This window comes from Natator depressus, chromosome 23, assembly GCF_965152275.1.
Source record: "Natator depressus isolate rNatDep1 chromosome 23, rNatDep2.hap1, whole genome shotgun sequence".
Classification (NCBI taxonomy): Eukaryota; Metazoa; Chordata; order Testudines; family Cheloniidae; genus Natator; species Natator depressus.
Genome location: NC_134256.1, coordinates 1391146 through 1419048, shown reverse-complemented (window position 1 = coordinate 1419048; position 27903 = coordinate 1391146). Strand labels below are relative to the sequence as shown.

The 27903-nt window shown below is 66.4% G+C and overlaps 2 protein-coding genes across 6 annotated transcripts in view; one reads left to right on the top strand and one right to left on the bottom strand.

Annotated features, from left to right (window-relative positions):
- Positions 1-1943: 1943 nt before the first annotated feature.
- DPF1 (double PHD fingers 1) lies at positions 1944-13409 on the top strand. 3 transcript variants are annotated; one of them, XM_074937742.1, is made up of 12 exons: positions 1944-2102; positions 5860-6020; positions 8514-8606; positions 9011-9138; positions 9344-9433; positions 9664-9742; positions 10454-10585; positions 11175-11225; positions 12052-12171; positions 12593-12705; positions 12981-13062; positions 13199-13409. In XM_074937742.1, exons 1-12 carry the CDS (start codon positions 2020-2022, stop codon positions 13267-13269), a joined length of 1203 nt encoding a protein of 400 aa, XP_074793843.1. In that variant the 5' UTR covers positions 1944-2019; the 3' UTR covers positions 13270-13409. The 3 variants fall into 3 exon arrangements, with proteins under 3 accessions (XP_074793843.1, XP_074793842.1, XP_074793844.1); XM_074937741.1 differs by having other exon boundaries at positions 8514-8621; positions 13199-13401; XM_074937743.1 differs by lacking the exon at positions 1944-2102 and adding an exon at positions 4545-4682 and having other exon boundaries at positions 8514-8621; positions 13199-13400.
- A 1852-nt stretch (positions 13410-15261) lies between these two features.
- SIPA1L3 (signal induced proliferation associated 1 like 3) overlaps positions 15262-27903 on the bottom strand; it is an 83548-nt gene continuing 70906 nt past the window's right edge. For all 3 annotated transcript variants that reach the window (XM_074937731.1, XM_074937730.1, XM_074937732.1), the window contains 7 exons: positions 25294-25515; positions 22027-22189; positions 21404-21605; positions 20348-20491; positions 17402-17507; positions 16698-16779; positions 15262-16450 (listed from right to left, as the gene is read on the bottom strand). In XM_074937731.1, coding sequence (XP_074793832.1) covers positions 16304-16450; positions 16698-16779; positions 17402-17507; positions 20348-20491; positions 21404-21605; positions 22027-22189; positions 25294-25515 — 1066 coding nt within the window. In that variant the 3' untranslated portion in view covers positions 15262-16303. The remainder of the gene's footprint in view (positions 16451-16697; positions 16780-17401; positions 17508-20347; positions 20492-21403; positions 21606-22026; positions 22190-25293; positions 25516-27903) is intronic.

Here is a 27903-nt window from a genome sequence, read left to right as displayed (position 1 = left end):
CTCGGTGTGATCTGCTGGCTGGGCTCCCTGGGGGGCTTCCTGGACTGGACTGGGCTACAGAGTGGAAACAAACACATAACACCCTGTGCTCAGCCAGCTTTCACCTCCCTGATTCCCCTACCGCCAGGATCTGCCCTTCCAGGGCCCAGATGCCCGCTCCTGCTCAGTAGGGGCTGACATTGGTGTCAGCAGTGGGATATGGGCAGGGCAGCAGGTCAGTGCCCCATGGGGGCTCCATCACCCAGCCCCTCCTCCCACTCCAGGGTTGCCGGTGGGTGCAAACCAGTGCACAGGAGATGCCCCCCCCCCCGCAGATTTCCCATCATCCCCCGGAGCTGCGACGGCTGCAGCGGGGGAGGGGAGACAGATATAGATAGATATATATATTTGCCTTATCTCGAATAAGGAAATGGATCACTTGTGGTTGCTAAGGTAACCAGCAGCCAGAGATGCTCACCGGCTCTTAAAGGAGACGTGCCTTGGGTGGTGGTGGGGGGCAGCTGTTTAATATGGAGTCCCGCCATGTATCACGGGGGGCAGGCACTGGACTGGGACCCAGGAGATCAGGGTTCAATTCCCACCTTTGCCATGGACTCCCTACGTGACCATGGCCAAGTCCCCGCATCTGTCCTTGCCTCAGCTTCCCAAGGGGCAAAATGGTGATAAAAGTCCTACCTGTGAGCCCTTGGGGGCAGGGTGTGTCTCCCTTTGGGTCTGTGCAGCCCCCGGCCGGTCAGGGTCTGGACGGGGCCCCCAGTCCCAGCTGGGCACTGCTGCAATCCCAGCGAGGCTGGTGGCCTGGCAGAGGCAGGTCTCCCGTTTGCTGGCTGGGCTCTGGGGCTGGCATGGGTGGTCCCTGGGCGCAGGGGAAGCAGGCGGCCAGCTCGACTCGGAAGGGCAGTGGGGGGCTGGACAAAGGCCGGGGCCATGCGGGCTGCTCTCGCTGGGTGGAGCTGGGGTCGCTGGGATGGGCTCTCTGCCAAGCCTGCCCTCCCCGCCCAGGGGAAGCCGCTGCAGCAAAGGAAGGTTGGGGAATTTCCAGCTCCTGGGATGCCCCCAGCGAACCCCCCAGCTGGCAGGAGAACCCCCCCCACGCCAGCCTGGGCCCCGCCAGGCCTCAGACCATCTCCGGACATGGCTCCAGTCACAACAGCTGGCACTAGTGTAGCACGTGTCAGCTCCAGGCGGGGGCACGGGGCTGGGCACCAGGACTCCTGGGTTCTCTCCCCAGCTCTGCGAGGGGAGTGGGGGCTGGTGGCTAGAGCAGGGGGGCTGGAAGCCAGGACTCCTGGGTTCTCTTTCAAGCTGTGTCCGTGGGCACACAGAAAGGGCCAGCAGGTGACAATTCCCTTGCGTGACCCCCACATGTGGGGCGTGCGCCGGTGCCAGCCGTGACCGGTGCGTTCCAGCCCAGGCAGAGCCCGCGGGAGGGGGTTTGGTGTCGGGGTGGGGCTGGCCGGGGGGCTGGACATTGGCTGGGACCCAGGCGACAGGGCCCTGATCTGGGGCGGGGACCTGGGTCTGTGCTTTGGGCTGGAGCCTCAGTCTAGATGCTGCCATGACTGCGGGGGGGGGGGGGGGGGATCCTCCCCCTCAAGCTGCTGCCCGTCTGGCATTTGCTCAGCCCCCCCCCCGAGCTCACAGCCCCCCCATCTCTAGACAGAACCGACGGAGGGGAGGGGGGCTCAGATAAGCGGAGCTGAAGGTTTTCACACACAGACCCTCCCCCCCCAATCTGCCATGACCCCCCCACACACACCTGTGCCCTCTGCCCTGTCACATGAGCCACCCCAGCCGGTGCTCTGGGGACCCCCCCGCAGTGAAGCCCCCGGCCATTGGGAACCAGAGGAAGGTGGAATTGCCCCCTCCCTGCGGGCGGGGGGGGCACCTCCCCCTGCGTGCACGGCCCCGGCCTGCCTTACCGGGGGGGGGGGCAGGACTACGTTTCCCAGGATGCAGCTGGAGTTTTGGGAGGCCCCCGATTGGCTGCCCCTGCCCCACGGCAGCCCCGGGGAATGAATGAAGCTGCAGCGGGCTGCGGCGAGCCGGGCGCGGAGCCGGGCTGCGGGGATGGCCGCGGCGGTGCACAACCCGCTCAAGTCGTGAGTACCGGGCCGGGGGCGCCGAGCGGGGGGCGCCTCCATTGTGCAGCTGATGCCCCCCCCAAACCCCGCCCCCACCCCAGCCCCTCCCGCACCGCTTGAATCCCCTCCCGGGGGGCTCGCGCTGTGCCGGCGCCGGCTCCCCCGGGGGGGCGCACGGGGGGGCGGCAGATTCCATTGTGCGGCGGGCCGGGGGGGGCCGGGGGTGCCCGGATTCAGGCCGGTCGGCGGGGGGCGGGGCCGAGCCCCCCGGCCCAGTTACCGCGGGCAGGGGGGCGGCTGTCGCGGTGCCAGGGGGACAAAGTTCCTTGGGGGGTCAGGGGCCTGGGCCAGAGCCAGCCCCACCTTCCCCCCCCCGGCCACCCCACCTTCTCCCCCCCCCCGCCCCGGCCAGCCCCACACATCCTTCTGAGCGTCCAGCGCCAGCCAGCCCCTGACCCAGCCCCATCTGTCCCTCCAGCCCCACGCGCCCACACAGGTCCAGCCCCATCCCCACCCAGATCCCTGGGTCCATCGCCAGCCCCACCCCCCTCGATCTGTCCCCGTCCAGAGCCATCCCTGCCCCCCTCCCCCCAGTACAGCCCCTTCTGTCTGTCCATCCCCAGACACGCCCATCACCTCTCTGGCCCCACACCTCCGCCCGCTCGGGAGAGGGGCCGTGGGTCTAGGCAGGTGTCTTCCACCCAGCGGGGGGGTCGCTGCTGCTGCTGCCGCATGTGGGGGGCTGAGGGGTGCAGTCGCAGCCCCTCCCCGCCTGGCCTGAGATGGTTCTGTCCTAAGCACCCCCGTGACGTGTTTAATGACACTCGGCTCCTGGGTCGGGGGAAACTGAGGCATGGAGTGGGGAAGGGATTCGCTAAAGGTCTGTAGCAGAGCTGGGACCAGTCCCGACTGCCAGTCCCAGCTGCGCTAGCATTAGACCCCGTCCCAGTGCCAGGGCGAAAACTGGTTAGCCAGGACTCCTGGGTTCTCTCCCCAGCTGGGGGGGGGGGTGGTCTAGTGGTTAGAGCAGGGGGCTGGGGGCCAGGACTCCTGGGTTCTCTCCCCAGCTGGGGGGGGGTGGTCTAGTGGTTAGAGCAGCGGGCTGGGGGCCAGGACTCCTGGGTTCTCTCCCCAGCTGGGGGGGGTCTAGTGGTTAGAGCTCCCCGCCGGAGGCCGAAGGGTTAACCCCTCGCGAGGGAGCGAATGGTGCCTCATCACGCAGGCAGCAGGGCCCTCATTAGCATCTCATTATCCCCGCCCCGCCCTCCCCGGGCCCCTGGCTGCCGGGGGTCCCCGGGCCACGGGAGGTGCCTGCCCGGAGCCCGGCCGGGCGCTGCCCCAGCAGCGAGAGACGGTCCCGAGCTCGCAGCTTGAAGAGACAAGGGCAGGGCCATTAGCCCCATGTCACAGGTGGAAAACCGAGGCCCAAGGTCACCCGGGGGGCAGGACGCCTGGGTTCTCTCCCAGCTCTGGGACGGGAGTGGGGGTCTAGTGGTCAGAGCAGGGGGCTGGGAGCCAGGACGGCTGGGTTCCCTCCCCAGCTCTGGGAGGAGAGTGGGGGGTCTAGTGATCAGAGCAGGGGGCTGGGAGCCAGGACTCTCTCCCCAGTTCTGGGAGGGGAGTGGGGGGTCTAGTGGTCAGAGCAGGGGGCTGGGAGCCAGGACTCCTGGGTTCTCTCCCCAGCTGGGGGGCGGTGTCTAGTAGTTAGAGCAGGGGGCTGGGGGCCAGGACTCCTGGGTTCTGTTCCCAGGAGTGACTGGCCAATGAGTTAGGTCAGGGCCTGCTGTCCCCCCGGACCCCCTGCAGTCCAGTAAAGGAGCCCCCCCGCCGGAGACTCCAGATGCTACAAGGCGGTGGGAGGTCAGAGGTGGGGTCTGTCCTGGACCTTGGGGACCCCGCCCCCTACTCCGAGTGGGGGGGTGGTCTGATCAGATTCATTTTAACTTCCTGGGGAAAGGGTCGTGCTTGGATCAGCTGAGTCCCCCCACTGTAAGCTGGGCCCCCCACCCCTCTGGCCCCATCCCCACGGCAGGGCCCCGCCCTGATCCCAGTTGCAAGGGGGTGCTGGTGCAGGGAGGGGGCTCCACTCACAACCCCCCCCATCTCCCCTGACACTGAGGGGGGCCGGGGCGGGATACAAAGGGGGGGGCAGAGGGGGGCGGGGCTGGGATGCAAGGGGGAGCAGAGGGGGGCTGTGACTCTGGTCCGCCCCCCCTTCCGTTTGCACCTTCCCTGAGCCCCCCAGGTCCCTCCCTCACTGAGTGACCCCCCCAGGCCCAGCCAATCCGCCCCCTCGGGAGGCGGGCCTGCCAGCTGTCAAGCGCGGGGCATGCTGGGAGCTGTAGTCCCTGCCCGCTTCCAGCTGTGACCCCCCCCGGCCCCCCCCGCCATCGCACCCAGCGCCGCCTCGCGCAGCCCGGGACGGGCCCCGGGCAGGACCGCAGCCAAGGGGGGGTGCGGGGGGGGCAGCATCTCCCGGCGTGCACCGGGGCGCGGCGGGGGGGCGATGGGCTCCCCCCGGCTGGGGAATGAATGAAACCGGGCCGGAGCCCGGGGCGGGCGCGGGATGGGCTCAGCCGGGCAGGAGCCGCTCCAGGGGTAAGTGAGAGCCGGGCCCCCCCAGCCTGCCCCCCAGCCCTCCCCCGGACCCCCCAACTTCCCCCCCAGACCCCTCAACCCCCCCCCAGCCTCCCCCCCAGCTCTCCCCCGGACCCCCCAGCCTCCCCCCCAGACCTCCCCGGACCCCTCAACTTCCCCCCCAGCCTCCCCCGGACCCCCCAGACCTCCCCCAGACCCCTCAACCTCCCCCCTGGCCTCCCCGGACCCCCCAGCCTCCCCCCCAGCCTCCCCCCCAGACCCCTCAACCCCCCCTCCAGCCTCCCCCCCAGCCCTCCCCCGGACCCCCCAACCTCCCCCAGACACCCGAACCCCCCCAGCCACCTCCCCAGACCCCTCAACCCCCCAGCCTCCCCCCCCAGACCTCCCCCCTAGCCTCCCTTGGACCCCCCAGCCTCTCCCCCAGACCCCTCAACCCTCCCCCCCAGCCGGCCCCCCAGACCTCCCCCGGACCCCCCAGACCTCCCCACCCACCTCCCCCCCCAAGCCTGTCCTGCCGGTCTCCCCCAAACCGCATCCCCAGCCTGTCTCCCCCCCCCCACAGCCGGACCCCTCAACCTCTCCCCCCAGCTTGACTCCCCACCCCCCCAGGCCCCTCAACCTCCCCGCCCTAGCCGGACCTCCAAGTCTGTCATGCCTAGCCCCCCAAACCAGATACCCGGCCCCACCAGTTTAGCCCCGCAGCTCCCTCAACCTCCACCCCCAACCCCCCCACATCCCCGAGCCTGACCCCAACCTTCGCCCCCAGCTTGTCCCAAAGGACCCCCCCCGTGTCTTCCCCCAACCTGCCCCCTCTGGTTGCCCCAGACACCCCAGCCTGTGCCCCCAGCCTGTCCCACTGGGCTCGCCCTCACCCACCCCAGCCGGGCTCTCCCAGACCTTCCCGCCTGCCCACCAGACTCCCTGGCTGGGGGGCGTGGGGCCGGGCAGCCCCTGGGTGTGGCTGGGGGGGTGCGGAGGGGTCGTGTGGGGCCGGGCAGCCCCCGGGTGTGGCTGGGGGTCGCGGAGGGGCCGCGTGGGGGGTGCGGGCCTTGGGGCTGGGGGTGATGCCGGGACGTGGGGGGTGCATACGCTCGGGGTGGGGGAGAGCTCAGAGGCTCTGGGGGGTCGGGGGGCCGGGCCGGGCCGGGCCAGCCCCCCTGACCCCCCGTCTCGCCAGCCTGGGGGAGGAGTTCTACCGCGAGGCCATCGAGCACTGTCGCAGCTACAATGCGCGGCTCTGCGCCGAGCGCAGCCTGCGCCTGCCCTTCCTCGACTCGCAGACCGGCGTGGCCCAGAACAACTGCTACATCTGGATGGAGAAGACCCACCGGGGGCCAGGTGAGCCCCCCTGCCCTGCCCTGCCGGTGCCCCTCGCTCCCGGCCCGCAGCCCCCCAGCCCTGCCCTGCCCTGCCGGTGCCCCTCGCTCCCGGCCCGCAGCCCCCCAGCCCTGCCCTGCCCTGCCGGTGCCCCTCGCTCCCGGCCCGCAGCCCCCCAGCCCTGCCCTGCCCTGCCGGTGCCCCTCGCTCCCGGCCCGCAGCCCCCCAGCCCTGCCCTGCCCTGCCGGTGCCCCTCGCTCCCGGCCCGCAGCCCCCCAGCCCTGCCCTGCCCTGCCGGTGCCCCTCGCTCCCGGCCCGCAGCCCCCCAGCCCTGCCCTGCCCTGCCGGTGCCCCTCGCTCCCGGCCCGCAGCCCCCCAGCCCTGCCCTGCCCTGCCGGTGCCCCTCGCTCCCGGCCCGCAGCCCCCCAGCCCTGCCCTGCCCTGCCGGTGCCCCTCGCTCCCGGCCCGCAGCCCCCCAGCCCTGCCCTGCCCTGCCGGTGCCCCTCGCTCCCGGCCCGCAGCCCCCCAGCCCTGCCCTGCCCTGCCGGTGCCCCTCGCTCCCGGCCCGCAGCCCCCCAGCCCTGCCCTGCCCTGCCGGTGCCCCTCGCTCCCGGCCCGCAGCCCCCCAGCCCTGCCCTGCCCTGCCGGTGCCCCTCGCTCCCGGCCCGCAGCCCCCCAGCCCTGCCCTGCCCTGCCGGTGCCCCTCGCTCCCGGCCCGCAGCCCCCCAGCCCTGCCCTGCCCTGCCGGTGCCCCTCGCTCCCGGCCCGCAGCCCCCCAGCCCTGCCCTGCCCTGCCGGTGCCCCTCGCTCCCGGCCCGCAGCCCCCCAGCCCTGCCCTGCCCTGCCGGTGCCCCTCGCTCCCGGCCCGCAGCCCCCCAGCCCTGCCCTGCCCTGCCGGTGCCCCTCGCTCCCGGCCCGCAGCCCCCCAGCCCTGCCCTGCCCTGCCGGTGCCCCTCGCTCCCGGCCCGCAGCCCCCCAGCCCTGCCCTGCCCTGCCGGTGCCCCTCGCTCCCGGCCCGCAGCCCCCCAGCCCTGCCCTGCCCTGCCGGTGCCCCTCGCTCCCGGCCCGCAGCCCCCCAGCCCTGCCCTGCCCTGCCGGTGCCCCTCGCTCCCGGCCCGCAGCCCCCCAGCCCTGCCCTGCCCTGCCGGTGCCCCTCGCTCCCGGCCCGCAGCCCCCCAGCCCTGCCCTGCCCTGCCGGTGCCCCTCGCTCCCGGCCCGCAGCCCCCCAGCCCTGCCCTGCCCTGCCGGTGCCCCTCGCTCCCGGCCCGCAGCCCCCCAGCCCTGCCCTGCCCTGCCGGTGCCCCTCGCTCCCGGCCCGCAGCCCCCCAGCCCTGCCCTGCCCTGCCGGTGCCCCTCGCTCCCGGCCCGCAGCCCCCCAGCCCTGCCCTGCCCTGCCGGTGCCCCTCGCTCCCGGCCCGCAGCCCCCCAGCCCAGCCCTGCCCTGCCGGTGCCCCTCGCTCCCGGCCCGCAGCCCCCCAGCCCTGCCCTGCCCTGCCGGTGCCCCTCGCTCCCGGCCCGCAGCCCCCCAGCCCTGCCCTGCCCTGCCGGTGCCCCTCGCTCCCGGCCCGCAGCCCCCCAGCCCTGCCCTGCCCTGCCGGTGCCCCTCGCTCCCGGCCCGCAGCCCCCCAGCCCAGCCCAGCCCTGCCGGTGCCCCTCGCTCCTGGCCCGCAGCCCCCCAGCCCTGCCCTGCCCTGCCGGTGCCCCTCACTCCCGGCCCGCAGCCCCCCAGCCCAGCCCAGCCCTGCCGGTGCCCCTCGCTCCCGACCCGCAGCCCCGACCCGCAGCCCTGCCGGTGCCCCTCACTCCCGACCCGCAGCCCCCGACCCACAGCCCTGCCGGTGCCCCTCACTCCCGGCCCGCAGCCCCCCAGCCCAGCCCTGCCGGTGCCCCTCACTCCCGACCCGCAGCCCCGACCCGCAGCCCTGCCGGTGCCCCTCACTCCCGACCCGCAGCCCCCCAGCCCAGCCCTGCCGGTGCCCCTCACTCCCGACCCGCAGCCCCCGACCCGCAGCCCTGCCGGTGCCCCTCACTCCCGACCCGCAGCCCCCGACCCGCAGCCCTGCCGGTGCCCCTCACTCCCGACCCGCAGCCCTGCCGGTGCCCCTCACTCCCGACCCGCAGCCCCCCCCCCAGCCCAGCCCTGCCGGTGCCCCTCACTCCCGACCCGCAGCCCCCTCCCAGCCCAGCCCTGCCCCCCCCCCGCTCTGCCGGTGCCCCCCACTCCCAACCCTCAGCCCCCCAGCCTAGCCAGTGCCCCCCACCGACCCGCAGCTCCGCCGGTGGCCCCCCTGACCCATATCTCACCCTAGCCAGTGCTCCCCCCGACCTGCAGCCCCCCCTGACCTGCCGGCACCGCCCCGACCCACAGCCTTGCCGGTGCCCCCCACTCCCGACCTTCAGTCTCGCCCTGGGCCCCCCAGCCCGACCCTCAGCCCCTGCAGCCGAGCCATGGGGCTATGAAGACTGGGGATGGGGGGGGGACTCTAGGGGCTCATTTCACGTGCCCCCCCCCAGGCCTGGCCCCGGGGCAGATCTACACGTACCCGGCCCGCTGCTGGCGCAAGAAACGGCGGCTGAACATCCTGGAGGACCCGCGGCTGAGGCCTTGTGAGTTCAAGATCGGTAAGGAACCGGGGGGCAGGGATGGGGGGGGTGATCGGGGGGGGCATGAGGGAAGGGGGGGAGATTCTGATCCTGGTGCTCTCAGCCCCCCGCACCAGGGGCTTTGGGGGGGGCAGGCGAGGCTGAGGTTGGGAGGAGGGGGGCCGTTGGGGGGCTCAGTTGGTTTCCATGGTAACGCTGAGGGAGACCAGAGCCTAGGGGTGGGGGGCACCCCCTAATTACAGCCCCACGTGACCGCGGTGCGTGGCTGGAGGTTGTTTGGCTGGCATTTAGGTGAATTGCAGCCGGTGGGGCGTTACCGGGGGGTCTCTCCGAAGGTGTCGGAGCACCTGGGGGGGGGTCTGTATTTGGGGGCCCTGCCCAGCTGCTCTGACGTGATGCCCCCCCAGACTGCGAGGCCCCCCTGAAGAAGGAGGGGGGGCTTCCGGAGGGTCCGGTGCTGGAGGCCCTGCTCTGCGCCGAGACTGGGGACAAGAAAACGGAGCTGAAGGAGGAGGAGCTGGTGCTGGACTGTCAGGTGAGGACCCCCCCCCGCGGCCCCCCCCTTGGGGCACCAATCTCCCCCCAAGGGCCCCCCAATCCCTCCCAGGGGTGAGCCCCCCTTGCGTTCGGTCCCTGCCCCCAGCCCATCCCTGGGGGGCTCCCTGGCGTAGCGGTGCTGTGGGGGGGCAGGGCTCTGACCCCCCCCGGCTCTGACACCCCCCCCCCCCGGTCTGTGGCAGAAGCAGCAGGCGGGCGAGTTCCCCCACGACCTGGAGGGCGACGATCTGGAGGACGACATCCCCCGGCGCAAGAACAAGGCCAAGGGCAAGGTGGGGTGGGGGGGTCTATGAGGGAGGGGGAGCTGGGATGATGGGGGAAGGGGGGGTGTATGGGGGTGGGGAGCTGGGGTGAAGGGGGTGGGGAGGTGTATGGGGGAGGGGGAGCTGGTGGGCATCCAGCCCCCCGGGGCATCCCCACCCCTGTTGGCTCTGTGCTGGCCCTGGGGTGGGAGCCAGGGGGTGCTGTCCGGCTGCATCTCACCCCATTCCCGGCCCCCCAGGCCTACGGGATCGGGGGCATGCGGAAGAGGCAGGACGCCCCCTCACTGGAGGACCGTGACAAGCCTTACGTCTGCGACAGTGAGTGTGTGGCAATGGGACCCAGGCGTCCGGGGCGGCAAGGCAGGGCACTCGCCACTAGGGGGCCCTACAGCCCCCGGCTCTGGGGTGTGGATGGGACCCAGGCGTCCGGGACGGCAAGGCAGGGCACTCGCCACTAGGGGGCCCTACAACCCCCGGCTCTGGGGTGTGGTTGGGACCCAGGCGTCCGGGGCGGCAAGGCAGGGCACTCGCCACTAGGGGGCCCTACAACCCCCGGCTCTGGGGTGTGGATGGGACCCAGGCGTCCGGGACGGCAACGCAGGGCACTTGCCACTAGGGGGGTCCTACAACCCCTGGCTCTGGGGTGTGGATGGGACCCAGGCGTCCAGGGCGGCAAGGCAGGGCACTTGCCACTAGGGGGCCCTACAACCCCCGGCTCTGGGGTGTGGTTGGGACCCAGGCGTCCGGGGCGGCAACGCAGGGCACTCGCCACAAGGGGGTCCTACAACCCCTGGCTCTGGGGTGTGGATGGGACCCAGGCGTCCGGGGCGGCAAGGCAGGGCACTTGCCACTAGGGGGTCCTACAACCCCCGGCTCTGGGGTGTGGATGGGACCCAGGCGTCCGGGGCGGCAAGGCAGGGCGCACCCCCTCGGCTCCCAGCCCGCGGGATTCCCAGCGGGGGGCTGGAGAGGAGGGGTCTGGAGAGGAGGGGGCTGGTTTGGGGGGCTCTGACCCTGCCCTCCCTGCAGCCTGCGGGAAGCGCTACAAGAATCGGCCGGGGCTGAGCTATCACTATACCCACACCCACCTGGCGGAGGAGGAGGGCGAGGAGAGCGCGGAGCGACACCCCCTGCCCCCACCCCGCAAGAACAACCACAAACGTGAGCCCCGGGGACCCCGCGGGGGCCTGCAGCGCCCCACAGCCGGGTGACTGGGGGGGGGGGAGTGGCCCTGCAGCGCCCCACAGCCGGGTGACTGGGGGGGGGGGGGAGTGGCCTTGGAGCGCCCCACAGCCGGGTGACTTGGGGGGGGGAGTGGCCTTGCAGCGCCCCACTGCTGGGGTCACTGTTGGCAGGGGGGGAGGGGCCTTGCAGCGCCCCACTGCTGGGGTCACTGTTGGCGGGGGGGGAGGGGCCTTGCAGCGCCCCACTGCTGGGGTCACTGTTGGGGGGGGAGGGGGTGCTGCCTGGTTTCTAATTGTTCAGTGGGGGGTAGTTTTGGGGGGAACCAGCCTGGCCCCATTCTACCTCCTGCTCCATGTCCAGCCCCCCACCGGAGGTCCCTTTGCTCTGGGGGGTGCCAGGGAGCCCTGGGGGCTCACCGGACCGGGTTCCTCCCCCCCAGGGCCCATGCTCTAGTCAGGGGTGTCTGGGTGGGGGACTCCCCCCAATCTCCGTCTGTTGGGGAGCTGGACTTGGGGGGGGAGCTGGCTTTAACCTCATTCTGTCTGGTTTTTGCTGTTCCCATCAGAGTTTTACAAAGAATTGAATTGGGTCCCCGAGAACCAGCGCAGACACACAGGTAACCCCCCCACACCCCGGGGCGGGGCAGGGCCCCCAACCCGGCTCTCAGGCCCGACACGTGGCCCGGCACCCCGGCCCCAGTTTGGGGCCTTGAAAGGGACCTGGAAAGGAGGAAAGTGACTGACTGGGGCAGCGGGGCCAGCCCTGCCTGCCAGGGGAGAGGCCCCCCGCCGAGCCCCCCGTCCTGCAGCCCAGTGCCCCCTAGTGCCACCCAGAGCCCCCTAGTGCCCCATGGGGCTGTGATCTCAGACAGGAGGGAGCCAAACCCCGTTTGCTGGGAGAGGTTTGGAGGACTCAGATTGGTGCAGTTTCAGGCCCGGGGACCATCCGGCCCGAGAGCTCGGCGTGTGGCCGTGCCGGGGGCTGGGCCGGAGCAGCTCTCCCGGATCTCACCCCGACTGCGCCCGGCCCCTGGGAGGAAAACGCGCTGAGTGAGCTTCCTCTCTGGGAGCTGCCCAGGTGGCCCCGGGGCCAAGGCTGGGCTGACTCTTCCCAGCCAGAAAGGGGAGAAAAACACAAAAACCCGCTGGCTCCTGGCTCCCCCCCGGAGCGGGATCTGCAGGGCCCTGGAAGGCCGCGGGTGGGCAGCTGGGGGCAGCGTCAGTCTGCCAGGGCACTGTGCGGAGGAAGCTCGCAGCAGGGGGAGGTTGCTGGGGGGGTGGGGGGTTGGCTTGTTGTGTGATCCAGGGATTCCACATTGGTACCGGGCTGTGTCGGGTGCCCCAGGGCCAGGGGTGGAGGTGGGGGCGGTGTTAGTGGGGGGGCTGCATGGGGCCGAGCCTGTTGCACCCCCTTCATCTCCGCCCCTGCTCGCTGTTTTCCAGCTAAGAAAGCTCCGGACGGCTCGGTCATTCCCAACGGGTACTGTGATTTCTGTCTCGGCGGCGCCAAGAAAACCGGCTGCCCCGAGGATCTCATCTCCTGCGCGGACTGCGGGCGCTCCGGTAACGACCCCCGGCCAGGCCGGGGCAGCCGGGGGCGCGACGGGGGGGAGCTGGCAGGGGGCAGAGCCGGGCGCGGCTGGTCGCGCTGCCCCTGCTGGAGGGGGTGAGCCCTGCTCTGGGCGTGTGCGGAGGACGAGGTGTCGTTTTCCCCCCCCCAGCCTGGGGGCAAATGAGGCCGGGCTGAGCTGTTCTACATTTCGCTCCCCTGCTGGGGGGGGCGGGAGCAGGCCTGGGACGCCCCTGGCTGGGGGGCTCGTTGCGGCTGGTGTCCTGAATTTGCTGGGTCTCAGCCTGGCCTCACCCTGCCCTGGCGGGGGCAGATTCCCAGGCTTGGCAGGTGGTAGCGGGGGAAGTAGTGGGGGGGAGTCGCTTGCTCTGGGCCCCCCCACCCCCGACTCTGCCCGCTCTGTGCCCCCCGCAGGTCACCCCTCGTGTCTGCAGTTCACAGTGAACATGACGGCGGCCGTGCGCACCTATCGCTGGCAGTGCATCGAGTGCAAATCCTGCAGCCTCTGTGGCACCTCGGAGAACGACGTGAGCCGCCCCCGGCCCCTGCGGCCCCCCACTCCCAGCAGCCCCTGCGGCCCCCCGTTCCCTGTACGCGCCAGCCCCTGACCGCCCCCCCTCCCTGAACCTGCCAGGCCCCGACTGCCCCACTCCCTGCACCCCACCCCCTGGACCTGCCAGCCCCTCCCTCCCTCCCCCTCGCCCCTCCTGGGAGTGGGTCCCATCGCCACCCCGGCACCCCCCAGGGGAGGGCTGGTGTGTCTGCTCCCCACTGACCTGCCTTTCCGCCCCCTGCCCGGCAGGACCAGCTGCTGTTCTGTGACGACTGCGACCGGGGCTACCACATGTACTGCTTGAATCCCCCCATGGCAGAGCCCCCCGAAGGTGAGCCCCCTGCGCCCCCAACCCCTCGCGGCTGGCTGGGGGGACCGATGGGCCGGGGCCTCCCCTGCAGGGAGGGGCTGCGGGTCCAGCGGGGGGCCGGCGGGGGGCCAGGCTGACGCTCTCCCCCCGCCCGCAGGGAGCTGGAGCTGTGACCTGTGCCTGCGGCTGCTGAAGGACAAGGCCTCGGCTTACATCACGCTCACCTAGAGCCGCTGCCCCCCCCCGAGAGGGCTCCCTGGGGGGGCACCGCGACCAGAGCGAGTGGGAGGACCCCCCGGCCATGCGCCCCTGACGCCAGCACCCTCAAACCCTGCACCCGGGGGGGCTCCTATGCCCCCCCCCCCAGCCAAAATCCTCCTCAAAGCCATAACTCCAGGTGGGGGGGGTGGGGCGTGCTGGGCCTGGGTGCTCTGGGGGGGGCTGCTCCCCAGAGACACCCCCCCCCCCCGACTGGCTGGGGGATGCAGGGGAAGGGGCTTTTGCATGATGTGGAAATAGAATTGTTTGTTTTTTCTTATCCCAAGGATGGGTGGGGACCATCAGTGGGGGTGGGGGGGAAGCACTGCCCCCCCCAGCTGTTCCAGGCCCTTAGTGCTGGGGTGGGGGGGATTGGTGCATTCACTGCTGCTCCCCCGTTCCCTGGCACAGGCCCTGGTGCTGCATCTCATAGGGCCCCCCCAGCCAGCTGGGGTGTATTTATTTTAGTGCAAGAGGAACCGGGGGGTGGGGGCAGTGCCCCTCACTAAAGCTGTTTGATGTGGGTGTTTATTTTCTGTTGTTCCTGGTTCAAAAAAAGGGGGGGGGTGTAAAAAAGCTGCCGGGGCGGTGGGGGCACGAGCAGTGGCCAGCCCAGGGGCAATTCCCGCCGCCAGCACGGCCCCCCCGCCCCTCGTTCATGGTGTCGTGCTGGTGCTGCTGTCTGCAATGTGCTTGGATTGTCTGTGCATTAAACCATGGTCCATGGCCCGGCCTTGGCGTCTTTTCTCCCCGGAGCTGGCGAGAGAACCCAGGAGTCTGGGCTCCCAGCCCCCCCTTCTTTAACCTCTAGACCCGCCCCCGGAGCTGGCGAGAGAACCCAGGAGTCCGGGCTCCCAGCCCCCCCCTTCTTTAACCTCTAGACCTCACTCCCCTCCCCAAGCTGGCGAGAGAACCCAGGAGTCTGGGCTCCCAGCCCCCCCCACCCCCAGAGATGGGGTGCACACAGGGAGTTTGGCCAGCACCCCCTGGCCCTGGGCATCACAGCAACCAGCATACCCAGCCCCCCATGTGGTATGTGTGGGGGCTGCTAGGTGCAGCCTTCAGGTGTGACCTACTTTTTACCTGGCTTATACCCCAAGCTGCCGGGTTAATCTTTGCACTCTGGGGGGGCTGCTCCCGGAGGGGGGAGTGATGTTCTGCTGGCAGGCCCCTGCTGGGGTCACGGTGCTCAGGATAAAGGGGATTTTCAGCCCTCCCCTCAGGCTGAATTCATGGCTGAGCAGCTGGCAGCCCGCGGGGGGGGGGCTCCTGACCTGGGCGCGGGGACATGGTGCACTGGCCACACCAGCTGCAGCTGACACGCCGAGACGGGACAGGCAGCAGCCGTGGGCTTGGGCAGGTTCTGCAGCCCAGGGTCTTCCCTGCCCCAGCCCAAGGAGAGGTGGGGAGGGGCGCTGCGCCCTCGCCCAGCAGGGTCAAGCAGGAGGCTGCGATGTCAAGCTGATTGGAAGCGATGCGCAGCACCGCCGGGGACCTGGCCCGTGCCCGCTGGCTGGGGCACAAGAGGTTTCATGCACCGACATGAAATTAGCACCTTGCTGCCCCGTGACTGCGCGGCCAAAGAAGAAAAGCAGCAACAGGCCATATCCGGGCGAGCCGCCAGGCAAGCCTCCCCAGGCAGCTGCCCGGAGCCCCACCGTTAGCGCTGGGCTTGGATTCTGGAGGCAGCTATAAAAGGGAATTGGGGGGGCGCTCTGGGGGGTCACCCCACCGGCCACGCGCTGATCTAGCTGCCCAGGAGCCGCTCTGGGTGACAGACGTCTCTCCCATCGCACGCCCCGTGGATCTTACGGTTACCCACCAAGCGCAGTAACCGCAGGTTCATTCCCCGGCACACGCTGCTCCTTGCTTTTACCTCACGGCCGCTGCAAATGCTCCCCGCCGCCTGGCGCCATGTACAGAAATCGCATGGAAAGAGCCTTACAAAGCGTCTCCTTTATACAAATATAGTGTTTTATAAAGAACATTTACATGGCAAGCCGCCTGCAGGGCCTGACCCACGCTCAGCAGTGCCTTCTCTGGAAAATAACTTAGCGCTGAGGGGTGCTCGCCAGAGGCAGGGGCGATTTTTATAGTCTCTCTCAGGTATGGGTCCCGTCCCATTATAATTATTTTACAGCCGAAACCCTGCCCCCCCCAGCGGCCGTGACAGCGACCGACCCCACCCAGCCCCACAGGGCTATGTCCGTGGCAGACGGCCGGGGGACCTGGCCAGAAGATGCAGGCTGTGTAACGTAGTGCAGAAGGGCTATTCCAGTGCCCACGGCTGGAATCAAGTCATTTCACAGGGATATTTCCTAGATTAGTAAAGGTTCACGCCCAGGAGATAGTCGTCCTGGCCGATGCGCCCAAGATCTCCCCTGCCCCCCAACGGGTCAGATCCCCTCCAGGGTGAGGAAGTCGCTGTCCCAGCCCGGGTGCCCAGCAGCGCTCTTTGCAGGAGTGCTCTGGCACTGGTGCCCCAAGAACATCCTGGTGGCATGGCAGAGAACAGACACGGATCCCTGGCTTGACACACAGCACCGCGTGGAGGGAGACGGAGCAGTAAATCCCCGTGTTTAGCCACATATTGCCAGGGGCATGGTGCAGGCGTGGAAGGGCTGGCAATGCTCTTTCCAAGGACAGGCCCCTTCCAGCACATCAGAAGCTTCCCCAGTGCCCTGCACCTCCCAGGTCACTGCTGCCCCCACCCAGCCAGCAGCCTGGGGGTACAGCACTAGGTGTGCCTGGCACCTGGCGCCCAAGAGGGGCAGCTCCCAGCTCCTTATCCACAGGGCTCGAGAAGATCTCAGTACAGCGCTGGGTGTGCCGGGCAGCTCCCAGCTCCTTATCCACGGGGCTGGAGAAGATCTCAGTAGAGCACTGGGTGTGCCTGGCACCCGGCGGCCGAGAGGGGCAGCTCCCAGCTCCTTATCCACGGGGCTCGAGAAGATCTCAGTAGAGCGCTGGGTGTGCCTGGCACCTGGCGCCCGAGAGGAGCAGCTCACAGCTCCTTATCCACGGGGCTGGAGAAGATCTCGGCGAACTTGCGCAGCTGCTCGTTGGCCGTCTGCGATTCCTCCTGCAGCCGCTGGTTGTTCTGACGCAGACTGGCCACCTCTGCCTGCAGCATCACCTTGTCCTGCTTCTCCTGAGGAGAGAGGGGGTGTTTGGAGAGCTCTCAGCTGCAGCCAGCCCCACCCCCAGCCGGGCTACCAGCCTGCTGACGGCTCAGGAGTGAACCCAGGAGTCCTGACTCCCAGCCCGCCTGCCTCAAACCTGCTAGGCACGCCCGCCCGGTGGAGCTTTCCGAGAGGCTGCCCAGTGGCAGAGAGAAGGGGGTGCCCTGTGGGGCCGACAGAAGGGGAGGGGGGGCAGCCCTGGTGCGAGCCCCTTACTTTCTGCAGGTCACTGTGTAGCTGCTTCAGCATGGCCTCCAGCTGACACACCTTCCCCGTCAGGTCCAGGGGCAGCTCCTCGCTGGGGAGGGGAAAACATGGGTCAGTGCATCTCGCCACAGCAATGGGGACCCAGCGCAGACAAGAGGAGCTGGCAGGGCTGTGGAGACCTGCTGCAGCCCCTGGGCGTGCCGGGCAGCCTCCTGGCTTAACCCGCTGGCGCAGGGAGCCCCGGGCGCACAGGCCAGGGCAGCCTCGGGGTGGGGGAACAGTCCCCTTGGCCAGGTTGTGGGTGTGAGATGGGGATGGATGAAATGCTAGCACCACCCTACAGACACACACAGAACCAGGGGTGTGAAGACGCTCCCCCCAGGCAGGCCGGCTGAGGCTGCAGTGTCTGCCCCCGCTCCCCTATAGCTAGCAGCCTGCTCCTACGGCGCCCTGCCCCGTGGCGCTCTGGCTGCAGCGCCAGGCGGTGGCTCCATGACACGCCGGCCATGTGAGGTCAGCTGGGTTCCTGCCAGCAGGAAGAGGCGCTGGCTTGCCCTCGCCCACAGCCCAGGCCTGGAGGGCGCTCGCTGCCCCGACTGCTGCTAGACACACCTGTCCCGCCAGCCACCTGCCCAGCCCACCCAGCGGTGTCTGCCCTGTTACAGAGAGGGGCTGGGGCTTACCCAGGCACAGAACCAGGCGCCCCCGCTTACCTCATGGTGGGCGTGGTGCGGGGCGTGGGGCCCGGGCTGTGCGCTGGCGGGGCGGCGGGGCTCAGCACCGAGTCGTTGAGGGAGAAGAGGGAGACGGCTCTCTGCACTGCAAGGCAAAGGAGAGGGTTTGCTTTGCCATGCCCATGCTGCCTAGGCAGCTCGGCCCTGCCTGGAGGGCACCCGCACTCCCTGGGCCCGAGCGCTGCCCACGTCAGCCCTCGCCGGAAGCTGTTTGCAGAGCTGTGTGCTGGAGAGGAGCTCCTCCCAGAGCCCAGTTACCAGGCAGCGCCCCCGGCTTGACTCACGCCCGGCCCTCCATGGGCCTCGGGGCGGGGGAGACCCAGGCTGCAATCGGGGCTTTTCTCAGGCTGAGGGGAGCCCCTGTCCTGCAGCACAGGTGGCCAGCGGTCGGGGGCAGAGACCGGGCTAAGGGCTGGCTGGGCTCTCTGCCCCTCCTGGGAACAGCCAGCGTGACTCCTGCATAGCTGGTCCAGGACAGGCTCCCAGGCAGGGCCGTGCGTGCCACGGGTGACGTGCCACGGCCAAATGTGAACCACGTCAAATGCACCCAGGAGGAAACCCAATGGCACAAGCCCCGGCAACTGTGGCCTATGGGGCGCCAGTCTCCACGGGGGTCCCTTGCAGCACCGGTATGCCGAGCACTCGCAGGACACCCCACCGGGCACAGGCCTAGCCCCTGGACCGGCTGGGATGCCGTCCCCTCCCCGCACACCTGCAGCACCTTCCAGGGTTAACCCTCGCTGTGCTGCCCTGCCACTCACTCTGGCTACACGCCTTTCTCTTCCAAGCAGAAATTCGGGGGTTGAAATTTCCCTTTCACTGGGAATGGACACGGTTAGGAATGGGGGGGCAGTATTTGTGTGGGGCTGAAGCAGCTGCCCCCCCCCCGATAGGTACATTTCAATGGGGGGATGGGAAGAGACAGGGCGGTGAGAATCTGCGGGGGCTCAGTTCTCCCTGCTAAGGCACGGGCCATGCCTGCGCTCCCAGCGCTGGCCTCCCATGGCACACAGCTCCTCTCCGCCAGGCTAGCAGCCTTGTCCCAACAGGGTCTGTTTATTTTGCCATGTCAGCTAGGAGGCTGGCGAGGCCATGGCTCCCTGGGGTTGCGAGCGGCAGCGGAAGTCACAGGCGCGATGACGTGGAGGACTCAGCTTTCTTTAGAGTTGGCAGCTGGGTACGGAGAAGAGCAGAGGGGCGGCTCACCCCACAACGCAAGGGGACCCAAGGGCAGGGGAGGGACCTAAGCTGCTTTTCAGGCTACTCTGGAGACTGAGCTCTGCACAGCCCGCGAGAACTGGCGCAGGGGCCATAGCAGGGGGATGCACCTCATCAGCAGACCCCCCCCCCCCCCAAGATGCAGGAAGTAGGGAGAGGCAGCAATGCAGAAGGGCTGCGTGAGCTGATGGGATACAGGGGGCCCGGCTCCCCACCTACGCCGATGGGGTGCAGCCAATGCTCAGCACTAGACCCAGCCCCCACCCCTCCTCCCCCTGACCAGGCCCCATTGCACTCCAGAGGACAGAATTTGGGGCTTCCTGGTGCTCAGCTCTGTGCTCTAACCACTAACCGTGCTGCCCAAGTCAGGACCACGGGGTCCCAAACACTCACTGCAGCAGGGGGGCCTTGGTGCTGGCACAGAGCCAGGGAACAGCCTCCTACCTGGGGAGGGGTCTCGGTCACGGGAGGGTGCTGGGAGCGCCCGTATTTCTCCCTGAGCCGCACGACAAGGGCTCCCGTGCGTCTCCCGGCCCTGCCAGAACCCCGGGGTGGGGCTCCCGGCCACGTGAGTGTGACGCATGGACAGGAGAGTCGACAGGTCTGGACACTTTTGCTTCCCAGCCTGTGGCTCCAGCGCACTGGGCGTGGCCGGCCGTGTGGGGCTGGCAAGGGAGGGGAGGGCATCCACACGAGGGGCTGGGCAGCAGTAAAGACATCACTTGGCAGGGCAGCTCTAGGGGGAGGGAACGAGGGAATCCGAGCAATGAGCGGAGGGACTGTTGTGACCAGCTGCTCCAAGCTCCCACAGCGCAGGGAACCCACCCAGGGCAGACTGTCTCCTTACGGCGACTCCGAAGAGCTGGGGCCTCCTCGCACGCCCAGCACCACCCTACAGACACCCTGCAGCCGAGAGCCCCTCCCTGCGAAGAGACCTGACCGGGACACTCGCCCCTTGGAATCTGCTCCCGCTCTGGGGGCTTGAGCCAAGCCCCGCAAATCACAGGACGGCTCTGAACCTGGGGGCCCACCCCTCCCTCTGGAGGACATTGACCAAGTGCTGAGCTGGCAGGGGACAGCGTGGAGGGACTCCGCTGGTCCCGCTGGCCTTGGGCTCTCTGGCTCCGAGTCGGAGCTGAGGGAGGCAGAGATGGAGCGGAGGGACAGAGGCTCACAGGGACGGTCCACAGATGATGCACGTTAGCCACTTGCCTTTGAAACCCCCAATTCATACCCACTTCCCGTCACTGTCCCAGCAACCCCCATATCACGTCCCACCCTGCTGCCCCCAGCCCCAGGGTGCTGGAACAATGCATACAGTGAGGGCTGAGAGCCACTGAACTGAACTGTAAACCCTGGATATGATGGAAACCACTTCAAGCCAGGGGGTGCTGCAGCACGCCCCGTACCCCTAGTTCCAGCACCTTGCCCAGCCCTTCTCCCCACCCTGCTGCCCTCTGATCTCAGAGCTCTACGGCCAACGATGCCATGGTCAGTATTAATCACCGTCGCCTCCTGCAAAGGGAGGTCGTGCCTCGGTTTCCCTTTCACTGCCATTAACTGGGCAATAATTTCCCGACGCCGCAGCTGTCTGGGCATGGCTTGGCTAACGTGGCTTGGCAGCCAGCAGCACCACCTCCAGTGTGGCAGGGTGCAGCTCCCTGGCCGGGGGGAGCGAGCGTTCTGCAGACGCCAGGGCGCTCCTACCTTCATAGGCCTTCGCAGCATTGACCAGGCTGGACCATTCCAGGCCAGCTGCCGTGTCGGGCAGGGGCATCAGCCCCGGGTCGAGGCGTCTCGTGGGCTTGTCCCGTACGTCGCTCAGTGACAGCTCTGAGGCAGAGATGGTGGCTTTGGGGAGAGCAGAGGGGTCAGAGGATGCTCGGAGTACCGGGAAGCAAGCCCAGCACCCCCCTGGAGCAGCGCTCTGCCCTGCTGCCAGCCCCCCACCCACTGCCCTGTGGTTACGCCAGGGCCAAGTGTAGCCCAGGGATGAGCACCACCAGCTTGTACGCCAACGAATCATCCCCGCTAGCACCATGGGGCTGGTCTGCAGAATCCACATGCTCCAGCCCTTGGATCCAGCCCTGCCCCGGCTCCTGGAACGGACACTAGGGCTGTGCTCAGACCAGCCCCGCACACCCCACCCCCGCCCTTCCCCAGGAGCCTGGGGAGACCTGCCAGCGGGGCCTCACCTCACTGCCACTCACAGGAATGGGCCCAGCGCTGGGAAGAGGGACGGAGGTGCAATGACACGTCCGGGCAGAGGCACATGGGAGAGGGAGGGAGGGAACGGACTGGTCCCGTGACGGTCCAAGGAGACCCGCCTGGTGCTGGGTGGAGATGCCCTGGCTCTTCCCAGAGGGGAGCTGCGCCTGCCCATGGGGAGACCCAGCTCTCGTCTACTACCAAGCACACGTGCAACGCATGGCATCTCTCCGCCAGGCAGGGCGCCGTGTGTGCTCCCTGACGAACCGGGACCACGGCAGTACCCACGTCACACGCTGCCCTGCATCTCTCACATTCGTCACCTAGGGACTCCCAACCACGGGACATCCCCGTCCCCTTTCATGGCAAGGGGAGGTGACACAGCTGGAGTCACACAGCAGGCCAGCGGCAGAGCTGGGGAAAGAACCCAAGAGTCCTGGTTCCCGGGCCCCTGCTCTAACGACCAGTCCCCACTCCCCTTCCAGAGCCAGGGACAGAACCCAGGAGTGCTGGCTGCCAGCCCCCGGCTCTAACCAAGACCCGTGCCATACTCACATTTCTTCTCGGGGAGGCCCCCGTTGCCCGGCTGCGGGTGCTGCCGCCGGATGGGCAGCGTGTTGGAGGGATAGGTGCTGGTGAAGAGGACGTCGCTGGCCAGGGACTGTTCGAAGCAGGTGGCGTTGGCGTAGCTGGCGTCTCTCCTCCCGCTGCACAGGCTCTCATCTGATAATGTCCGCTGGAGAGTCTTCTGCGGAGACTGTCGCAGAAACACAGTTACTTTCCGGTAGCACCCAGGGGTTACTACTGGGAGTGTCACAGTAGCACCGAGAAGCCTCATCAGAGACTGGGGATGGGGACTGCACAGAACCAGGGTGAGAGACTGTCCCTGTTCCAAAGACCTCACAGTACAGTGTGGGAGGGGAAACTGAGGCACAGAGAGGGGAAGGGATTCGCCCAAGGTCACACACTAGATAAGTGACAGAGCTGGGGATGGAACCCAGGAGTCCTGGTTCCCCAGCCCCCACTCCCTGCCTAGAACTGGGAACAGAACCGAGGAGTCCTGCCCACTGGAGCACAAACACCACCCCCTTCCAGTGCCTGACTGCCGTTAGATGGATGGAAGGAAGGGAACAGAGTCCCCCTTGTTTGTGAGGCCCGCCCCGTCGGCCTGCACCCACCATGGCTCTCTCCTGCTCCGGGCCCAAGCCGTCCATAATGATGAGCTTCTTCAGGTCGTCCTCAATGGTGGACTTGTAGTTCTTGCGCGGGGAGCGCAGGTCCCGGAGCGACGCCCGCAGCCTGGGCTGCCCAAAGACGTTCTTGGTGTTCACGTCAATTTGCCTAGAGCAGCGTGGGGGGGACGTGATTAGAGACTGGCTCCAGGAGCAGCCCCCGTTAGCCAAGAGCACGGCAGGCCCGATGGTCATTGCCCTGCAGGCACGGGGCCACCCGAACCAGGTGCCCTGAGGCAAGAGGAGCATCTGCCTCCCAAGGCTCCTGGGTGTTTACAGCCCTTCTAGCAGTCAGGAGAGCCCCCACCCCCTGCTCATCTGAATCCTGTGGAAAACTCTGTCTCCCCCAGTGCTCAGGGTGGATTTGGGCTTCACTCATCTCTCTGGGCCAGGACTCCGTTTGTAAAGCGTCGAGCCCATGCAGGAGCGATGGAAACAATCATTTTCCTCACGAACTTCTGCCTGGTGCGAGTTATTTGTAGGACAGCTGTGCCCCCAACCGAGATGGGGGCCCCGCTGGGTCGTGCCGGGCGCTGCACAGGCCCCGACCGAGATGGGGGCCCCGCTGGGTCGTGCTGGGTGCTACACAGGCCCCGACACGCTAGGCGCTGTCCAGGCCCAGTGAGACAGTCCCTGCTCCAAAGAGCACACTGTCTGGACAAACACAGAGATAGGCAGGGAAACTGAGGAACAGAGCAGGTGAGATGTGGGGCTACAACCCAGGAGTCCTGACCCCCTGCCCAGTTCCCTCCCCACTGGGCATGTTTGATTAGGAGAGATTCACGGGTGGTGTGATTCGACAGCCCGAGCTGGGGCAGGCCCCTCCTGATGCCCAGCAGAGACGGGCAGGAAAAGCTCTGAACTGCCCAGGCAGCGGCTGGCCCAATTCTGGCTTTCCTGGGGTTGTTTTTGTGCCCTGGCCAGCGCGGGAGCAGCAACAGATCCAGTGGGGCCAGGCGACGCCAGCGGCTGCTCCGTTTATTAGCCTTTGTAGGAGGCAGAGGAACCACCTGGACCCCACGAGTGAGAAGAGGAGGCCCTAAACCCCAGGAATGGGGCCGCAGCTTCGGTCTCCTTTTCATCCACCAGCCTTGCGAGCTGAAAGGCCAGGAGCCATGGCTCCCAGCAGCCTCTTGCTGAGCTGGACTACAGGACTGCGGCAATGACAGGCCCACAGCGCGTCTCGCCATGCAGCTAACAAACAGCCGGTGCCCGAGCGGGGCCGACGGGAAAGCAAAGGGCTTGGCTCTCGCCAGGCCCGCTTCGGCCCCTCTATGGGGGGAATGCTACCACTGGCCCCTCTGCTCTTGCTCCTTTGACCCCTGGCAAGACGCTGGCTCCATGAACCAGTCAACGGCCCTGGGTCCAGCTGGGCGTCTCTGTGGCCCCAGTAGCTGGCAGGAGACAACGGAAGCCAGGCCAGGAGTACAGAGCGTCCTGTAGAATTAGCACTGACCTGCCTGGCCCCGCGGGTAGCTGGGAGCTCCAGGCGGAGCATCAGGGGCGCAGCCCCCAGGCAGCCGCTCCTGCGGCCACACTGCTCGGGGGCACTGCTGCACACGTCTCCCTGATGTGCAGGGCCCCGAGAGGGTGTCTGTTTGCTGCAGGAGGGATCCTGGCGCTGGGTGGACAGGGCAGGCAGGTGCCCATCTCTCCGGCTCCAAGCCCCAGCGCCAGGCGTTGGGAAGCAGCTGCTACTCGCACCAGCGCCACAGCCACGCAAGAGTAGTCTGAGACAGGCACATGGCCGCCATCCTCTCCGACCTTTGGCTTAACCCTGTTGTGCTGGAGAGGGCTGGCACCAGCCAGGTTTGCCATGCATCCTTGTGGGCACAGCTACCCATGCAGAGATGCCAGAGCCTTTCTCCATGCCCTGAGAGAGTGTGGGGGGGGAGACTCAGACCCCTTGTTCCAGCTCCTCCTACCCTGCACTCAGGCCCATGTGCTAGCAGCAGCTCCAGACCTGCACTGGTGCGCACGGGGGGCCGCCCATGCTCATCTCCTCAGGTGCCAAGCAAGAACTGCCCAGGCTGGGGGCACAGGGTGGAATGAGGTAGTGGGCACTGGCTGGCACAGCCGCACCATTCGCCTGGGAGTGAGCGCGGCTCCCACATGCAGACGGGCTCGGCTCAGAACTCATGGTGTAGAACTGATCCATGAAATTGTTTTTAATTGTTCACTTTATTAATATAACTTCATAAGTAAAGTTTTATGAATGAAACTACATCCATTCATAAAACCAGGTACCCCAAGAACTGGCTAATTGAGTTTCACTTTCAATCCAATTGCTGCTTAAATCACTGAAACTTGCACGGCCTCAACATGGGAACTTCTGCTCCCTGTTTGCCGTTCCTTACACGTGTCCATGGTGTAACCCAAACTCCATTGTAACTTCTCCCAAACTCCATTGTACAACGCTCACTTCATTTTCGCTAAACCCTGCTGTAATCTGATGAGTGTAGTTTCAATGTGGGAATGAGGGATGGATGGATGGATGATGGACTCAACCTCCAGCCCCAGCCGGTCCTGATAAAATAAAGTGTAAACACCAAGGGCTGAAGATGCAGACAACAGCCCTGACGAAGTAAGAAAAGTCCACCCTCAAAAGAAAAGAACAAAAGTACAGCTGAAGAAACATCAAAGCCAGGTCCCAGGCTGAAAGTCACGTCTGCAACTGACGGGTGATCACTCACTCCGGACCCAGAGGCAGCCTGACTCAGCAAGACCTGTAGACTCTGGATTCAAACTAAAGCCTGCAAACAGGATGGGGGAGATGGAAGACTTTGGAGGGTAACATTCTGCTGCCAACATGGAAGGGCATCGGTGCGCGCCCCACAGAGACCCAGCCCTTCCTTGTGCCCGGCTTTCCTGGCCAGTGAGCCACCACAAGCCACGAACTCGAGCTACATTCAGGACTGGTAACTATCTAGCAGCTGCAGAACATTTGATATGGGCGTGTGTGTCTATGTGCGTAGGTATTAGATATTAGTTATTGGTCTTAAATCAAATTGTGTTGTTATAATAAACGTGACATCTTGTCTTGTCCCCTGAAACGATCCTGTGCAGTTTTGTCTGTATAACAGCAGCAAGCTATTGAAGGCTATCGCTCGAGTACCATTCCCCGGAATGTGCTCCCCATGGCAGAGATCACACACGCCTGGTGCTCTGCTCAGCCCCATCCCACCAGCCGGCGGTTCAATGAGAAGCACTTACTTCTTTGGGTCTATGAAGGCCACAGGTCTTGTGGGGGTCTCCTCGGCTCTCTTCCACCCTGATGTAGGCTTGCTCCTGCTGGTCTGTTTGGAAAAGAAGGATTTGGGGACAGAGGCAGACAGCTGGAAGGAGCTGGACTGGGACATGTGTGGGGGCCTGGGATTCTCAGCCACGGGCGTTTTGTAACCCTGAGCAGGACGGCCTTGTCGCAAACTGAAATTACTACAAAGTAAAACAAAAAAAATGAAAGCAAATCAATTCCAGGTCAGGCGGAAATCCGATTTCACCCCCAGCACCAGTGCCCCCTGGCTGGGAACAAGCCACTCTGGGATGACCCACGGGTAGCCTTTCATCACCCTTTTAAAACAATGCAACCGCTACAAAACCCGGGCGGTTTCTGGGTTGGGATTAAAACTCTGCTGCTCCACGGTAGCGCTGGGTTTGGGCCAGAGACTAGCACGTGGCCCAGTCTCCTGGGCTTTGGCGTGTCTGAGAGTTTAAAGCGACACTGGAACTTTACAAACCAGCCCTGTCTGATAACATTTGACCTGCTGGTTTTACAATGGGGCAAGATTTGCAGGTGTGAGCAGGGACTTGGATGCGGGACTTGAGACTCTGTAAAGGGCCGGGATTCGGCTGGGGCGGAAACCCCGACTTGTGACCATGGGGACCCCGGACAGGCACCTCAAGTTGGGAACCCCCAAATCACTTCTCACTGGGGGAATCTTGACCCCCAGAAGTTCGTGTGTAAAGTCTATTTGGCTCAGAGTTTCCAGTTTGTGATTCTGGGAAGGTAACGGATCTTTGAAGAGAATCACTTTCCCGGCTGCCCCTCTACAGCCCGGTGCCTTGTTGGGGAGAGGAAATCAAGCAAACACAGGGGCTGCAAAACCCCAGAACTTGGTGGGGGAGCCAGGGGCTGGGGCAGGAGCTGTAGCTGCTTTTCACTGTTTCAGTGGAACAGATCTGGGGTGCCCTAAACACAGCTGAAACGCGACGGGGGGGGAGACGAGCACGAGCTAACAAGCAGGGTGTTTACTGAACAGCCTGGTGTTGCCAACTCATGAGATTTGGGGTGTTTTTCCTTTAGGGCCCAGCTGCTGCAGTCATGTGAGTAGGGGGGTCTGTGCCTCGGTGGTTACAGAGAAAGGCCTGAAAGTGACATCCCAGGAGCTCCCCAACCAGACAGCAAATACCGAGCCCAGCGGGGAGCAGTTTGGAAATCCCACGATTCAGGGGGCTGGGCTCATGAGTTCTGAACCCTTGGGACTGGCTAGAACAGTGTCACCAACCAAACCCACGCCTCCCGGGGCGGTGCAGGGCAGGGCTTTCAGCCCGTGCTCCAGAGGGCTGCCAGGAACCTGCTCTCTCTTCGTGGTTCACTGTGACGAAGTGGGACTGTTCTTAATGTTTCCTCTGAATAGTGTGGGGGTGCCTCAGTTTCCCCTAGGCAGTTCTTAAGTCTCTAGGGGGTGGGGTAAGGGTGTATGATCCTTGCAGAGCCCTAGAGGGCAGGTGTGTGCAGGGGTCTGGACACAGAGAATGGCCGACACCCTGTTTCCTGGCCACTGATGGCCTGGGCCCTTCCCCCCTGCAAGGTGAGAGCTAAACGGCTGGAGAACAAAGGAATCCGGTGACCTCCTGGCCCGGGAAAGGGACAAAGCCCAGAGGAGGGGGGGCTGGAGGGAGTTTCAGTTTGGGGCTGGCTGGGACATGGAGTGAAGTGCAGACGTGGTTGTTAGACCATGTTCTTGTCGTCTAATAAACCTTCTGTTTTACTGGCTGGCTGAGAGTCCCGTCTGACTGTGGAGTTGAGGGGCAGGACCCTCTGGCTTCCCCAGGACCCCGCCTGGGAAGCGCACGGAGGGGCAGAGGATGCTGAATGCTCCGGGGTCAGACCCAGGAAGGTGGGAGCCAGGTGAGCTGCGTGTCCTGCAGACAGGCTGCTCCCAGAGAGGAGACTCCCCCAGAGTCCTGCCTGGCTTCGTAGGGAGCAGGTCCAGAGCATCGCCCGGGGACTCGGTGACAACTGGTGGCAGTTGTGGGATACATTTGGTTACACTCAGACAACTGCTCAGAGTTATACAACATACCAACATTGTTATATACCGGACTTTCAAGAGGATACAATTTCTGCTGTTCTTCCATTGCTTTTTTGACTTGGAGCTGAAGTCTGTCAGCTTTTTGTTGCATCTGGTGGAGACTCTCCTTAGCAGCCAGCCTTTCCTTCCGTCTTTCAGAAGCTTCTTTTTCCAGCTGGGCCAAGGCCTGCTTCTCTCTCATTCGGATTTCTGCCAGTTTCTGTTCACGTTCCGGCTGCAGGCCGCGCTCAGGGCGTGCAGTGTCATTGCTTCTGCAGCGTCTGTAGCCTCAGGCAAGGGCTGTGCTGCGGCCTCCTGATCACTGCCCTTTAACAGATCTCTCAGTGCTTGGTTCGTAGCCTTCTTTCTAAAGCTTATCCCCTTTTCTGAACACAAACCTTCCAGGGCTTTTTTGCCAAGGCCCTCCTATGCTCGTCACTCACCCATTGCAGCTGCTCTTTAACCAACCAAACTCTCGATACCAAAATTCAGATTTGGACAGCGTGGGGTTCTGACCCAAAGCTTAATT